At 42.7% G+C, this 17,284-nt stretch overlaps 1 protein-coding gene across 26 annotated transcripts in view; it reads left to right on the top strand.

Annotated features, from left to right (window-relative positions):
* The window catches only part of neb (nebulin), a 161,380-nt gene that overhangs the window by 85,813 nt on the left and 58,283 nt on the right, over positions 1–17,284 (top strand). For 25 of the 26 annotated variants that reach the window (XM_072445216.1, XM_072445241.1, XM_072445236.1 and 22 more), the window contains 12 exons: positions 6,212–6,319; positions 7,270–7,383; positions 8,511–8,708; positions 11,225–11,329; positions 11,422–11,526; positions 11,887–11,994; positions 12,864–12,971; positions 13,054–13,161; positions 14,173–14,277; positions 14,361–14,465; positions 15,386–15,484; positions 15,587–15,691. In XM_072445216.1, the coding sequence (XP_072301317.1) occupies positions 6,212–6,319; positions 7,270–7,383; positions 8,511–8,708; positions 11,225–11,329; positions 11,422–11,526; positions 11,887–11,994; positions 12,864–12,971; positions 13,054–13,161; positions 14,173–14,277; positions 14,361–14,465; positions 15,386–15,484; positions 15,587–15,691 (1,368 nt within the window). The remainder of the gene's footprint in view (positions 1–6,211; positions 6,320–7,269; positions 7,384–8,510; positions 8,709–11,224; positions 11,330–11,421; positions 11,527–11,886; positions 11,995–12,863; positions 12,972–13,053; positions 13,162–14,172; positions 14,278–14,360; positions 14,466–15,385; positions 15,485–15,586; positions 15,692–17,284) is intronic. The other variant, XM_072445239.1, reaches the window with a different exon arrangement.

Raw genomic sequence — 17,284 nt, 5'->3', positions numbered from 1 at the left:
ACACAGCAGTATGTTCTTGAACTCGTGACACAGCAGTATGTTCGTGAACACGTGACGCAGCAGTATGTTCTTGAACTCGTGACACAGCAGTATGTTCTTGAACATGTGACGCAGCAGTATGTTTGTGAACACGTGACACAGCAGTATGTTCTTGAACTCGTGACACAGCAGTATGTTCTTGAACATGTGACGCAGCAGTATGTTTGTGAACACGTGACACAGCAGTATGTTCTTGAACACGTGACGCAGCAGTATGTTCTTGAACATGTGACGCAGCAATATGTTCTTGAACACGTGACACAGCAGTATGTTCTTGAACACGTGACGCAACAGTATGTTCTTGAACACGTGACACAGCAGTATGTTCTTGAACTCGTGACGCAGCAATATGTTCTTGAACACGTGACACAGCAGTATGTTCTTGAACACGTGACGCAACAGTATGTTCTTGAACACGTGACGCAGCAGTATGTTTGTGAACACGTGACACAGCAGTATGTTCTTGAACTCGTGACACAGCAGTATGTTCGTGAACACGTGACGCAGCAGTATGTTCTTGAACTCGTGACACAGCAGTATGTTCTTGAACATGTGACGCAGCAGTATGTTTGTGAACACGTGACACAGCAGTATGTTCTTGAACTCGTGACACAGCAGTATGTTCTTGAACATGTGACGCAGCAGTATGTTTGTGAACACGTGACACAGCAGTATGTTCTTGAACACGTGACGCAGCAGTATGTTCTTGAACATGTGACGCAGCAGTATGTTTGTTAAAACGTGACACAGCAGTATGTTCTTGAACACGTGACGCAGCAGTATGTTCTTGAACATGTGACGCAGCAGTATGTTTGTGAACATGTGACGCAGCAGTATGTTTGTGAACATGTGACGCAGCAGTATGTTCTTGAACACGTGACGCAGCAGTATGTTTGTGAACATGTGACGCAGCAGTATGTTTGTGAACACGTGACGCAGCAGTATGTTTGTGAACACGTGACGCAGCAATATGTTCTTGAACACGTGACGCAGCAGTATGTTTGTGAACATGTGACGCAGCAGTATGTTCTTGAACACGTGACGCAGCAGTATGTTCTTGAACACGTGACGCAGCAGTATGTTTGTGAACACGTGACGCAGCAGTATGTTCTTGAACACGTGACGCAGCAGTATGTTTGTGAATATGTGACGCAGCAGTATGTATGTGAACACGTGACGCAGCAGTATGTTCTTGAACACGTGACGGAGCAGTATGTTTGTGAACATGTGACGCAGCAGTATGTTCTTGAACACGTGACGCAGCAATATGTTTGTGAACATGTGACGCAGCAGTATGTTTGTTAAAACGTGACACAGCAGTATGTTCTTGAACATGTGACGCAGCAGTATGTTCTTGAACATGTGACGCAGCAGTATGTTTGTGAACATGTGACGCAGCAGTATGTTTGTGAACATGTGACGCAGCAGTATGTTCTTGAACACGTGACGCAGCAGTATGTTTGTGAACATGTGACGCAGCAGTATGTTTGTGAACACGTGACGCAGCAGTATGTTTGTGAACACGTGACGCAGCAGTATGTTCTTGAACACGTGACGCAGCAGTATGTTTGTGAACATGTGACGCAGCAGTATGTTCGTGAACACGTGACGCAGCAGTATGTTCTTGAACACGTGACGCAGCAGTATGTTCTTGAACACGTGACGCAGCAGTATGTTTGTGAACACGTGACGCAGCAGTATGTTCTTGAACACGTGACGCAGCAGTATGTTTGTGAACACGTGACGCAGCAGTATGTTCTTGAACACGTGACACAGCAGTATGTTTGTGAACACATGACGCAGCAGTATGTTTGTGAACACGTGACGCAGCAGTATGTTCTTGAACACGTGACGGAGCAGTATGTTTGTGAACATGTGACGCAGCAGTATGTTTGTGAACACGTGACGCAGCAATATGTTTGTGAACATGTGACGCAGCAGTATGTTTGTGAACACGTGACTCAGCAGTATGTTTGTGAACATGTGACGCAGCAGTATGTTTGTGAACACGTGACGCAGCAGTATGTTCTTGAACATGTGACGCAACAGTATGTTCATGAACACGTGACGCATCAATATGTTTGTGAACACGTGACACAGCAGTATGTTCTTGAACATGTGACGCAGCAGTATGTTTGTGAACACGTGACACAGCAATATGTTTGTGAACATTTGACGCAGCAGTATGTTCATGAACACGTGACGCATCAATATGTTTGTGAACACGTGACGCAGCAGTATGTTCATGAACACGTGACGCATCAATATGTTTGTGAACACGTGACACAGCAGTATGTTCTTGAACATGTGACGCAGCAGTATGTTTGTGAACACGTGACGCAGCAGTATGTTCTTGAACATGTGACGCAGCAGTATGTTCATGAACACGTGACGCATCAATATGTTTGTGAACACGTGACACAGCAGTATGTTCTTGAACATGTGACGCAGCAGTATGTTTGTGAACACGTGACGCAGCCGTATGTTTGTGAACACGTGACGCAGCAGTATGTTTGTTAACACGTGATGCAGCAGTATGTTTGTGAACACGTGACGCAGCAGTATGTTCTTGAACACGTGACGCAGCAGTATGTTCATGAACACGTGACGCAGCAGTATGTTCTTGAACATGTGACGCAGCAGTATGTTTGTGAACACGTGACACAGCAGTATGTTCTTGAACACGTGACGCAGCAGTATGTTCTTGAACACGTGACGCAGCAGTATGTTTGTGAACACGTGACACAGCAGTATGTTCTTGAACACGTGACGCAGCAGTATGTTCTTGAACATGTGACGCAGCAGTATGTTTGTGAACACGTGACGCAGCAGTATGTTCTTGAACACATGACGCAGCAGTATGTTCTTGAACACGTGACGCAGCAGTATGTTTGTGAACACGTGACGCAGCAGTATGTTTGTGAACACGTGACGCAGCAATATGTTTGTGAACACGTGACGCAGCAGTATGTTTGTGAACACGTGACGCAGCAGTATGTTTGTGAACACGTGACGCAGCAGTATGTTTGTGAACACGTGACGCAGCAGTATGTTCATGAACACGTGACGCAGCAGTATGTTCTTGAACATGTGACGCAGCAGTATGTTTGTGAACACGTGACGCAGCAATATGTTTGTGAACATGTGACGCAGCAGTATGTTCAAGAACACGTGACGCAGCAGTATGTTTGTGAACACGTGACACAGCAGTATGTTCTTGAACACGTGACACAGCAGTATGTTTGTGAACACGTGACACAGCAGTATGTTCTTGAACACGGGATGCAGCAGTATGTTTGTGAACACGTGACGCAGCAGTATGTTCTTGAACATGTGACGCAGCAGTATGTTTGTGAACACGTGACGCAGCAATATGTTTGTGAACATGTGACGCAGCAGTATGTTCATGAACACGTGACGCAGCAGTATGTTCATGAACACGTGACGCAGCAGTATGTTCATGAACACGTGACGCAGCAGTATGTTCTTGAACATGTGACGCAGCAGTATGTTTGTGAACACGTGACGCAGCAATATGTTTGTGAACACGTGACGCAGCAGTATGTTTGTGAACACGTGACGCAGCAGTATGTTCATGAACACGTGACGCAGCAGTATGTTCATGAACACGTGACGCAGCAGTATGTTCGTGAACACGTGATGCAGCAGTATGTTTGTGAACACGTGACGCAGCAGTATGTTCTTGAACACGTGACGCAGCAGTATGTTCTTGAACACGTGACGCAGCAATATGTTTGTGAACAGTTGACGCAGCAGTATGTTTGTGAACACGTGACGCAGCAATATGTTTGTGAACATGTGACGCAGCAGTATGTTTGTGAACACGTGACGCAGCAGTATGTTTGTGAACATGTGACGCAGCAGTATGTTTGTAAACACGTGACGCAGCAGTATGTTTGTGAACACGTGACGCAGCAGTATGTTCTTGAACACGTGACGCAGCAGTATGTTCATGAACACGTGACGCAGCAGTATGTTCTTGAACATGTGACGCAGCAGTATGTTTGTGAACACGTGACACAGCAGTATGTTCTTGAACACGTGACACAGCAGTATGTTTGTGAACACGTGACACAGCAGTATGTTCTTGAACACGGGACGCAGCAGTATGTTTGTGAACACGTGACGCAGCAGTATGTTCTTGAACATGTGACGCAGCAGTATGTTTGTGAACACGTGACGCAGCAATATGTTTGTGAACACGTGACGCAACAGTATGTTCTTGAACACGTGACGCAGCAGTATGTTCATGAACACGTGACGCAGCAGTATGTTCATGAACACGTGACGCAGCAGTATGTTCTTGAACACGTGACGCAGCAGTATGTTCTTGAACACGTAACGCAGCAATATGTTTGTGAACAGGTGACGCAGCAGTATGTTTGTGAACACGTGACGCAGCAGTATGTTCATGAACACGTGACGCAGCAGTATGTTCATGAACACGTGATGCAGCAGTATGTTCATGAACACGTGACGCAGCAGTATGTTCATGAACACGTGATGCAGCAGTATGTTTGTGAACACGTGAACCAGCAGTATGTTCATGAACACGTGACGCAGCAGTATGTTCATGAACACATGACGCAGCAGTATGTTCACGAACACGTGATGCAGCAGTATGTTTGTGAACACGTGACGCAGCAGTATGTTCTTGAACACGTGACGCAGCAGTATGTTCTTGAACACGTAACGCAGCAATATGTTTGTGAACAGGTGACGCAGCAGTATGTTTGTGAACACGTGACGCAGCAATATGTTTGTGAACATGTGACGCAGCAGTATGTTTGTGAACACGTGACGCAGCAGTATGTTTGTGAACATGTGACGCAGCAGTATGTTTGTGAACACGTGACGCAGCAGTATGTTTGTGAACACGTGACGCAGCAGTATGTTCTTGAACATGTGAGGCAGCAGTATGTTCATGAACACGTGACGCAGCAGTATGTTTGTGAACACGTGACACAGCAGTATGTTCTTGAACACGTGATGCAGCAGTATGTTCTTGAACACGTGACGCAGCAGTATGTTTGTGAACACGTGACACAGCAGTATGTTCTTGAACACGTGACGCAGCAGTATGTTTGTGAACACGTGACACAGCAGTATGTTCTTGAACACGGGACGCAGCAGTATGTTCTTGAACATGTGACGCAGCAGTATGTTCTTGAACACGTGACACAGCAGTATGTTTGTGAACATGTGACACAGCAGTATGTTCTTGAACACAGGACGCAGCAGTATGTTTGTGAACACGTGACGCAGCAGTATGTTCTTGAACATGTGACGCAGCAGTATGTTTGTGAACACGTGACGCAGCAATATGTTTGTGAACATGTGACGCAGCAGTATGTTCATGAACACGTGACGCAGCAGTATGTTCATGAACACGTGACGCAGCAGTATGTTCATGAACACGTGACGCAGCAGTATGTTCATGAACACGTGACGCAGCAGTATGTTTGTGAACACGTGACGCAGCAATATGTTTGTGAACACGTGACGCAGCAGTATGTTTGTGAACACGTGACGCAGCAGTATGTTTGTGAACACGTGACGCAGCAGTATGTTCATGAACACGTGACGCAGCAGTATGTTCATGAACAGGTGACGCAGCAGTATGTTCATGAACACGTGATGCAGCAGTATGTTTGTGAACACGTGACGCAGCAGTATGTTCTTGAACATGTGACGCAGCAGTATGTTTGTGAACATGTGACGCAGCAGTATGTTCTTGAACACGTGACGCAGCAGTATGTTTGTGAACATGTGATGCAGCAGTATGTTTGTGAACACGTGACGCAGCAATATGTTTGTGAACACGTGATGCAGCAGTATGTTTGTGAACACGTGACGCAGCAGTATGTTCTTGAACACGTGATGCAGCAGTATGTTTGTGAACACGTGACGCAGCAGTATGTTCTTGAACACGTGATGCAGCAGTATGTTTGTGAACACGTGACGCAGCAGTATGTTCTTGAACACGTGACGCAGCAGTATGTTCGTGAACATGTGACGCAGCAGTATGTTCTTGAACACGTGACGCAGCAATATGTTTGTGAACACGTAAGCAGCAATATGTTTGTGAACACGTGACCTGACTGTGGCGTTTTTGTTTCATGTGTGGTTTTCTCTTTCTCTCTCGTGACAGAAAAACTACACCGCGGCGTGGAACAAAATCAAAGCCAAGAGTTACCACATCCCCAGTGACTCGCACGCCCTGCAGCATGCCAAACTGCAGAAGGTCATCCTCAGCAACGTGAGTGCACCCCGTGTACACCGTGTCTCATACTACTTTACTTTACTTTAGTCTCACTTTACTTAGAGTGCCCCCCGTGTACACCACGTCTCATACTACTTTACTTTACTTTACTTTACTTAGAGTGCCCCCCGTGTACACCACGTCTCATACTACTTTACTTTACTTTACTTTACTTAGAGTGCCCCCCGTGTACACCACGTCTCATACTACTTTACTTTACTTTACTTTACTTTACTTAGAGTGCCCCCCGTGTACACCACGTCTCATACTACTTTACTTTACTTTAGTCTAGTTTAGTTTACTTTACTTTAGTCTAGTTTATTTTACTTTAGTCTAGTCTTACTTTACTTTAGTTTACTTTACTTTAAGTCTAGGTTACTTTACTTTATTTTGGACTTAGTTTACTTTACTTTACTTTATTTACTTTAGACTTAGTTTACTTTACTTTAGACTTAGTTTACTTTACTTTACTTTAGACTTAGTTTACTTTACTTTACTTTACTTTAGACTTAGTTTACTTTACTTTAGTGTAGTTTACTTTACTTTATTTTAATTTAGTCTCAGTTTACTTTACTTTAGTCTGGTTTACTTTACTTTACATCAGTCTTAGTTTACTTTACTTTAGTCTAGTTTACTTTACTTGACTTTACATTAAGTCTTAGTTTACTTCACTTTAGTTTTAGTTTATTTGTAATTTAGTCTTAGTTATGTTTAGTCTTGGTTTAGTTTAATTTCCTTTTGTAGTTTGAAAATCACATTGAAAACAAAAAGCTCAGATTAAAACATTCAAAACTAACAAATATACAAGAAACTTTACAAAAGACTGAAAGTAGCAATACTTTTGTTGACTTTGGCTGTTTCTAAGAGTGTTGGAGCTGAGTTCAAAGTTCTTCAAGTACAATATGTATAATTTTGAAGTAAATGTACATATTTTGTTTCCTTTTTAGGTGAAGTACAAGGAGGATTATGAGAAGTTCAAGTCCCTGTACAGTTTACCCAAGTGTCTGGAAGACGATCCCAACTCGGCTCGATGTGTCCGGGTCGGAAAACTCGTCCTGGATGTAAGAATACAAATATATTTACACGTTTTAACCCCTCGTCCTGGATGTAAGAATACAAATATATTTACACGTTTTAACCCCTCGTCCTGGATGTAAGAATACAAATATATTTACACGTTTTAACCCCTCGTCCTGGATGTAAGAATACAAATATAATTACACGTTTTAACCCCTCGTCCTGGATGTAAGAATACAAATATATTTACACGTTTTAACCCCTCGTCCTGGATGTAAGAATACAAATATATTTACACGTTTAACCCCTCGTCCTGGATGTAAGAATACAAATATATTTACACGTTTTAACCCCTCGTCCTGGATGTAAGAATACAAATATATTTACACGTTTTAACCCCTCGTCCTGGATGTAAGAATACAAATATATTTACACGTTTAACCCCTCGTCCTGGATGTAAGAATACAAATATATTTACACGTTTAACCCCTCGTCCTGGATGTAAATATACAAATATATTTACACGTTTAACCCCTCGTCCTGGATGTAAATATACAAATATATTTACACGTTTTAACCCCTCATTTCTTCCGCATGCTTCAGTTTGTGCAGAAACGTAAGTGCACTCTGTCCATGTGGAATCTCATTTTATTTTAGTTTACTTTACTTTAGTCTAGTTTACTTTAGTCTAATTTACTTTACTTTAGTCTAGTTTACTTTACTTTAGTCTACTTTACTTTACTTTGCTTTACTTTAGTCTAGTTTACTTTACTTTACTTTAGTCCAGTTTACTTTACTTTAGTTTTCTTTACTTTACTTTAGTCTAGTTTACTTAACTTTAGTCTAGTTTACTTAACTTTAGTCTAGTTTAGACTTACTTTCCTTAAATTAGTCTAGTTTACTTAACTTAACTTTAGTCTAGTTTACTTTACTTTACATTACTTTAGTCTTAGTTAAGTTTAGTTTACTTTAGCACATTTACTTTTCTTTACAACAGTCTTGGTTAAGGGTAGTCTAGTTTACTTTAGGTTAGTTTATTTACTTTACTTCACTTTAGTCTTAGTAAAGTTTAGTCTTAGTTAAGTTTAGTCTAGTTTACTTGAGCTTATTTGCTTCACATTAGTCACTCTTCACTTGGTTTAGAATCTGACCTTGACCTTTGCCCCCACAGCGTCTGTACAAACAGGACTACGAGAAGACCAAGGCCAAGAACCACATCCCTCCGGACATGCTGGAGATCCTGTCGGCCCGGAAGACCCAGTCCACGGTCAGCGGGATCCACTACAAGAAGATCCCGCACCAGTGGATGTGCCTGCCGGACATGCAGGTGTTCGGACAGGCGCGCAAGGTCAACGAGCAGCTCAGCGACGTGAGTGTCCACATCTCACACCTTTGACTAGGGTCAGCACAAGCCGCACTAGCTCAGAGACGGACTCGCTGAGAGACAAGGCGTCTTCACCATCCTGAGACACCTGGAGGTGAGGGAGGTACATTTTCTGTCTCGCAGCAGAACATCTCCAGATGTGTTGGTCTGGGGGTCGAGGTCATGGCCTGAGCTGCAGGAGGTCAGGGCCTGAGCTGCAGGAGGTCATGGCCTGAGCTGCAGGAGGTCAGGGCCTGAGGTGCAGAAGGTCATGGCCTGAGCTTCAGGAGGTCATGGCCTGAGCTGCAGGAGGTCATGGCCTGAGGTGCAGGAGGTCATGGCCTGAGCTGCAGGAGGTCATGGCCTTAGGTGCAGGAGGTCATGGCCTGAGGTGCAAGAGGTCATGGCCTGAGGTGCAGGAGGTCATGGCCTGAGGTGCAGGAGGTAATGGCCTGAGGTGCAAGAGGTCATGGCCTGAGCTGCAGGAGGTCATGGCCTTAGGTGCAGGAGGTCATGGCCTGAGCTGCAGGAGGTCATGGCCTTAGGTGCAGGAGGTCATGGCCTGAGCTGCAGGAGGTCAGGGCCTGAGGTGCAGGAGGTCATGGCCTTAGGTGCAGGAGGTCATGGCCTGAGGTGCAAGAGGTCATGGCCTGAGGTGCAGGAGGTCATGGCCTGAGGTGCAGGAGGTAATGGCCTGAGGTGCAAGAGGTCATGGCCTGAGCTGTAGGAGGTCATGGCCTTAGGTGCAGGAGGTCATGGCCTGAGCTGCAGGAGGTCATGGCCTTAGGTGCAGGAGGTCATGGCCTGAGCTGCAGGAGGTCAGGGCCTGAGGTGCAGGAGGTCATGGCCTTAGGTGCAGGAGGTCATGGCCTGAGCTGCAGGAGGTCAGGGCCTGAGGTGCAGGAGGTCATGGCCTGAGGTGCAGGAGGTCATGGCCTGAGGTGCAAGAGGTCATGGCCTGAGGTGCAAGAGGTCATGGCCTGAGGTGCAGGAGGTCATGGCCTGAGGTGCAGGAGGTCATGGCCTGAGGTGCAAGAGGTCATGGCCTGAGGTGCAAGAGGTCATGGCCTGAGGTGCAAGAGGTCATGGCCTGAGGTGCAGGAGGTCATGGCCTGAGGTGCAGGAGGACATGGCCTGAGGTGCAGGAGGTCATGACCTGAGGTGCAGGAGGTCATGGCCTGAGGTGCAGGAGGTCATGGCCTGAGGTGCAGGAGGTCATGGCCTGAGGTGCAGGAGGTCATGGCCTGAGGTGCAGGAGGTCATGGCCTGAGGTGCAGGAGGTCATGGCCTGAGGTGCAGGAGGTCAGGGCCTGAGGTGCAGGAGGTCATGGCCTGAGGTGCAGGAGGTCAGGGCCTGAGGTGCAGGAGGTCAGGGCCTGAGGTGCAGGAGGTCATGGCCTGAGGTGCAGGAGGTCATGGCCTGAGGTGCAGGAGGTCATGGGGATGAATCCTGCATGTGGTCAACTTTATTTAGAGTTTAATCTTTTTAAACTTATAGATTGCACAATCTCACAGGTGAACAAACATTCAAATAAAAATGCTCTTAACTACTACAAAAACTTAGGGTTAGGGTTCACCCAGACTCAAGAGAGAAAATTCTTGCCTGAGGGTTAGGATTAGGGTTAGGGTTAGGGGGTTTGGGTTAAGGTTAGGATTAGGGTTAGGGAGTTAGGGAGTTATGGTTAAGGTTAGGGGGTTAGTGTTTGGGTTTGGGTTAGGGGGCCAGGGTTAGAGTTAGGGTTAGGGGTTAGGGTTAAGTTTAGGGTCAGGGGGTCAGGGTTAGGGTTTGGGTTAGGGTTAGGGTTTGGGTTACGGTTAGGGTTAGGATTAGGGTTTAGGTTTAGGGTTAGGGGTTAGGGTGAGGATTAGGGTGAGGTTTAGGTGGTTAGGGGGTTTGGGTTAGGGTTTGGGTTAAGGTTAGGATTAGGGAGTTAGGGTTAAGGTTAGGGGGTTAGTGTTAGGGTTTGGGTTAGGGGGTCAGGGTTAGGGTTAGGGTTAGGATTTGGGTTAGGGTTTGGGTTAGGGTTTGGATTTGGGTTAGGGTTTGGATTAGGGTTAGGGGGTCAGGGTTAGGGTTAGGGGGCCAGGGTTAGGGTTTCGGTTTGGGTTAGGGGTTAGGGTTATGGTTAGGGTTAGGGGGTCAGGGTTAGGGTTTGGGTTTGGGTTAGGGGGTCAGGGTAAGGGTTAGGGGGTCAGGGTTAGGTTTTGATAGTTATGGTTAGGGTTAGGGGGTCAGGGTTAGGGTTTGGGTTTGATTTAGGGTTAGGTTTAGGGGTTAGGGTGAGGGGTTACGGTTCACCCAGACCCAAGAGAGAAAATTCTTGCCTGAGCTGTAACAGCGGAACTGGTCTGGTCGCCGCCATGTTGTCACCGCCATGTTGTCACCGCCATGTTGGATTTGTCCCGATTCCGTCTTTGACCTAGTGCTGACCCTTTAATGACCGACTTTTCCCCCGTCTCAATGTCACCGTCCTTTAGACAAGCGCTGGAAGGTCTTGACTCTTTTTGCCCCCTCTCCACAGATCTTCTACAAGGACGACCTGAACTGGCTGAGGGGCATCGGCTGCTACGCCTGGGACACGCCCGAAATCCTGAGGGTCAAACACGCCGGCAACCTGCAGAGCGACGCAAGTCACGCCCACGTTCACCGCGTTGCACAGTATTTATCCATGTTTTCAAAATACATTTACTGAATGTTTCTTTCTCCTTCACGTTCCAGAACAAGTACAAAGCGAAGGGCATCGAGAGTTTCAAGGAATACACCGTGGTGACCGACACGCCGACGTACGAAGTGTCCAAGCAGAACGCGGTCAACCTGAGCGACGTAAGTGAAGCCCTTTAATAGACTGAGTTCATGCGACGGCAAAACATACGAGAACGGCTTCTTCTTCTTCTTCTTCTTCTCATTACCGCCACCTTCTGTAGTTGTACGTCTTAGACTTCATTATTCAGACTTCATGTATTTGATAGTATCTTAAGTGTACATGTACTCGTATCTTAAGTGTACATGTACTCGTATCTTAAGTGTACTTGTACTCGTATCTTAAGTGTACTTGTACTCGTATCTTAAGTGTACTTGTACTCGTATCTTAAGTGTACTTGTACTCGTATCTTAAGTGTACATGTACTCGTATCTTAAGTGTACTTGTACTCGTATCCTAAGTGTACTTGTACTTTCTTTTAGCTGCACTACCGCTTCGACTACAACACCAACGTGAAGGGAACCAACACCGCTCCCGCCGTTACCATGGAGTCCGAACGAGCTCGTCTGGCCAACTACATCCAGAGTGACGTGAGGAACTTTCAAATATCCTGCAACTTTATCATGATATCCCAATACAACGCAGTACTTTGTAGTATTGTAAAGACTGCGTCCACCAACTAAATACTTCTAGTATATTTCTTGTGGATTCAAAGTATTTCTTTCTTTAACACTATATTCTGTTGATGTAGCTAAACTTTATGAAACTAAAACTATTGTAACGTTCTTTAAATCCTTTGTTTGTTTTTTAGTTTAGTAAATTTAATTAAAAACAATTATTAAATGCTTTTTCTAGTAAAAAAAAAATATATTACACCCAACATATATTTAAAATACTGAAAAGCCAATAATAACACCTTATAATAAGATATAAGGTGTTATTATATATATATATATATATATATATATATATATATATATATATATATATATATATAAGATAAAGGAATATCTTATCTTATTTAGCTCTAATAAAGCTTAATTCATTATTATCAAGTATTTTATTATAATGGTTGAATTAATCATGAGCTAATAGATTTTTTCTGTCATAAAAATAATCACATAAAGTATAATAGTCTTAACTTTAGAAAAGAAGAATTAGCATTTCTTAGTATTAGTATTAGGTGTTCACTTGTTAAAGTTTATATTAAATGCACAGTTACAAATCAAACATCAATGGTTAGTTAATGAGTTATTAAACATTAGTTACTAAGACTGAATCATTCTTAATTATAGCATTTGCTCGTGATACATTTTTATTAAGTCAAAATCAAACATATCGTAATGTATAAAGTGTCACCAACATAATAATAATATGATGATACACTTTACAGAAGTCTTTACAAATGTTGTTTCCTGTGTTAGTGTCTCCTGATGCGTTATGGTCCGGTCTTTTTCAGAATCATTACAAAGAGGCTAATAAGAAGTCCATGCCGACCGGGTACTCTCTGCCCCTGGACACGCCCGTCCACAAGCAGGTCAAGCACAACAGCGTCGTCACCAGCAACGTAAGGATTCACCTCAGGATTCACCTCAGGATTCTGCCGTTTGGCCCCGGCGAGCGTCGTGTTCACGCGTGTCTATTTTCAGGTCAAGTACAAGGAGGCCTACGAGATGATGAAGGCCAAGGCCTACACGCTGCACCCGCAGGGAGTCAACTTTGTGACGTCCAGAAAGGCCCACAAGATCATCAATGAGGTGAGAAACGCCGCGGTAGGAGACGAGATGTAGAGACGGTTTCAATCTGAAGGTACTGGCCTGAGAAGCTCTGAGTTAGATTAGTCCTGCCCTAAAAGGAGGGGTTAAAACAGGAAACTGCCCTGCCTTTGTTTACCTGTCGGCCTCCTTCTGGATGGTTCTAACACTTTTGTGATACGTTTGTTAATTTACCTAGAATTTGGCATTTGATTGGCTCGATCGCTCTCGTGAAAAAGGTGTGAGACGGTTTGAAACAAAAACACATCCATCGCACCCTTTCCAAACCAGCCCTTCTCCCTTTGTAGTTAATTGGACACTGTTTTGGACATTTTGTGATCAGGATGTTTTGAAATCAAGAAGTTTTGAAATCTGATTTTTTTCATATCACAACATTTTGAAATCAGGACGTTTAGCATTAAAGACAAATAAAATCTAAATGTCGTTTTATTAAATAAACCTAACATATTCGATAATAAATAAATAAGTTGTAAACAAAAACATTATAAACAGTTAAAAAAAAGTTGAACATTTTCCACATTACAGATACTTGGGTGGATGATAAAGAGCTGACAAATAAAAGCCAGGAATAAAAAGTGCATTCCTCGTACCGTAACTGTCGAAACAGTGAATCCAGGGCAACGTTTCTCTCAGTTCTAAGCTTTACTACAGGAGAAGGAGACAGAAGTCACCACTGCTTTGCACCTCATGTCGAATACCTGATCAAATTATTCATACATTTTTATTTTGCAGTCGCACCTTCAGCAAATTTTCAGGGAGACGTTTTAAATTAAATTGTTTTACGCCTTTTTTTTGTCCTCAGTGCTCTTGTTTTACATGAATTTATCCCATAGTGCATGTGTGTGGTTTCATGTATTTCTTAGTTTTATTGATTGTTTAGTTGGCATTTTATCCTGTATTTGTATTGTAATAGTATTTTGTACTTGACACGGTAGCGAGTGCAGGTTTCCCCAGTAGAAATAAAAGATAAATAAATGTTGTTTCCTGCCTCAGCGTCTGTACAGGGAGCAGTGGCACAAGACCAAGGACAAGATCCACACAACATACGACACTCCGGAGATCAAGCAGGTCAAGATGAACCAGGACCACCTGAGCGACGTGAGAACTTCAGCCCAAACATGAGACTTTCCCCCGGTGTGTTTGGCTCTGTTTCATGTGATGCTTGTTCTCTCTGTTCACAGCTGTGGTACCACGAGAAGCACAACGCGGTTAAAGGCCAGATGACCTCTCTTCCCATCACACCTCAGCTCCTGCACTGTTACCACGTCAACGAGATCACCAGCGACGTAAGGACGTTTATCATGCACCTTTCTGTCATGTTTCTAATGCTTCTCCAGCCTTTATTACATATTTGACGATATATTTAGAGCTAATGATGACGTACCAGATAAATTGATTATGTTTTATTAGTTTAATGTTGTTGTTGTTGCAAATGTGATGAAGTTTATGCAGCAATTATATTAACATATATTCATTTTTATTGAGTTATACGTATTTATTTAACAAATTGCTGTTGTTACTGCAAATGTGAATAGATTTATTCAATTTATATAATTTTTTTGCTTAAATTTCTTCTAGTTATCAATATCTATTTAACTCACAAAAATTATATATCATAAACATATTATCTTTTATTAATATAATGTTTTGTATTACAGATGTCATTAGATTTATTCAACAATAATATATACAAAAAACTTGATTTATTTTTTGTCCCAATCAATATTTATTTAACTTATTTTAAATAAAAAACATAAACACATGATCTTTTTTAATATAACTTTTAGTATTTGTAAATGTGATCACGGCAATGTTTTTGCTTTATCAGTATTTATTTTACTGTATTTGTTATTTATCATTTGACATTTTTTTATATATATTAAAAAATTAAAAAATAAATATATAGGCTTTAAAAAGTGTATAACGATATTCAAAACAAAAATAAATGCTTTCTTTATTAATATTTAAACAGGTTTTTATCATTTGGACTTTATTTGGTGAGTTTAAACCTGTTGTAAATATAAATGATATAGTTTCACATAAATCAAGCAGCTATTTGTGGAGAAAAGTTGACAAATCTGTAGAGAACAACAGGAAGTGACATCACACCAGAAATTCCATCCAACGTTTATGCAACATTTTGACCCTCTGAACATGAAGGGTCAGGATCAGGGTGTTCCAAAGTGACCTGTCTTGTGTCCCGCAGCTGAAATACAAAGAGGATCTGATGTGGCTGCGAGGCGTGGGCTGCTTCCTGTACGACACGCCCGAGCTGGTCAACGTCCGCAAAATCACCAAATTCAGGGTACGACCTCGCCTCACCTAGCCTTCATCGTGGCTATTTCAAAATCCTCGCTGTCTTTTTTGGGGGATGATGTTGAGTTGTCTAATGCGTTTTCTTTTCCAGGCGAATTACCCGGTGGATGCCAAGAAGAACCTCCACAACTTCACGGTCGTCCTGGACACGCCCGAGTACAACCGCGTCACGGAGCTCAAGACGCACATGAGCGGAGTACGGCTTGGAATATTATGCTTTTGAAATACATATGCGTCTGTGTTTTAGTCAGTGTTTAGTTTCTAGAGTATTGAATAGGAACGTCACCATATCAAATGTTGTTATTGTGTGAAAAATCTTCGTATTGTTATATGTGTCCTAGATGGTCTAAGTCTACGTATTGTTATTTGTGTCCTAGATGGTCTAAGTCTACGTATTGTTATTTGTGTCCTAGATGGTCTAAGTCTACGTGTTGTTATTTGTGTCCTAGATGGTCTAAGTCTACGTGTTGTTATTTGTGTCCTAGATGGTCTAAGTCTACGTGTTGTTATTTGTATCCTAGATGGTCTAAGTCTACGTGTTGTTATTTGTGTCCTAGATGGTCTAAGTCTACGTGTTGTTATTTGTGTCCTAGATGGTCTAAGTCTATGTATTGTTATTTGTGTCCTAGATGGTCTAAGTCTACGTATTGTTATTTGTGTCCTAGATGGTCTAAGTCTACGTGTTGTTATTTGTGTCCTTGATGGTCTAAGTCTACGTGTTGTTATTTGTGTCCTAGATGGTCTAAGTCTATGTGTTGTTATTTGTGTCCTAGATGGTCTAAGTCTACGTGTTGTTTTTTGTGTCCTAGATGGTCTAAGTCTACGTATTGTTATTTGTGTCCTAGATGGTCTAAGTCTACGTGTTGTTATTTGTGTCCTAGATGGTCTAAGTCTATGTATTGTTATTTGTGTCCTAGATGGTCTAAGTCTACGTGTTGTTGTTTGTGTCCTAGATGGTCTAAGTCTATGTGTTGTTATTTGTGTCCTAGATGGTCTAAGTCTACGTGTTGTTATTTGTGTCCTAGATGGTCTAAGTCTACGTATTGTTATTTGTGTCCTAGATGGTCTAAGTCTACGTGTTGTTATTTGTGTCCTAGATGGTCTAAGTCTACGTGTTGTTATTTGTGTCCTAGATGGTCTAAGTCTACGTGTTGTTATTTGTGTCCTAGATGGTCTAAGTCTACGTATTGTTATTTGTGTCCTATATGGTCTAAGTCTACGTGTTGTTATTTGTGTCCTAGATGGTCTAAGTCTACGTGTTGTTATTTGTGTCCTAGATGGTCTAAGTCTACGTGTTGTTATTTGTGTCCTAGATGGTCTAAGTCTACGTATTGTTATTTGTGTCCTAGATGGTCTAAGTCTATGTGTTGTTATTTGTGTCCTAGATGGTCTAAGTCTATGTATTGTTATTTGTGTCCTAGATGGTCTAAGTCTACGTGTTATTTGTGTCCTAGATGGTCTAAGTCTAGGTGTTGTTATTTGTGTCCTAGATGGTCTAAGTCTACGTGTTGTTATTTGTGTCCTAGATGGTCTAAGTCTACGTATTGTTATTTGTGTCCTAGATGGTCTAAGTCTACGTATTGTTATTTGTGTCCTAGATGGTCTAAGTCTACATGTTGTTATTTGTGTCCTAGATGGTCTAAGTCTATGTATTGTTATTTGTGTCCTAGATGGTCTAAGTCTACGTGTTGTGTTTGTGTCCTAGATGGTCTAAGTCTATGTATTGTTATTTGTGTCCTAGATGGTCTAAGTCTACGTGTTATTTGTGTCCTAGATGGTCTAAGTCTAT

Source organism: Eucyclogobius newberryi, unplaced genomic scaffold (genome assembly GCF_026437365.1).
Source record: "Eucyclogobius newberryi isolate DKJ021-1_F unplaced genomic scaffold, fEucNew1.0.hap1 SCAF_14, whole genome shotgun sequence".
Classification (NCBI taxonomy): Eukaryota; Metazoa; Chordata; class Actinopteri; order Gobiiformes; family Gobiidae; genus Eucyclogobius; species Eucyclogobius newberryi.
This window is presented reverse-complemented; position numbering and strand designations above follow the sequence as displayed.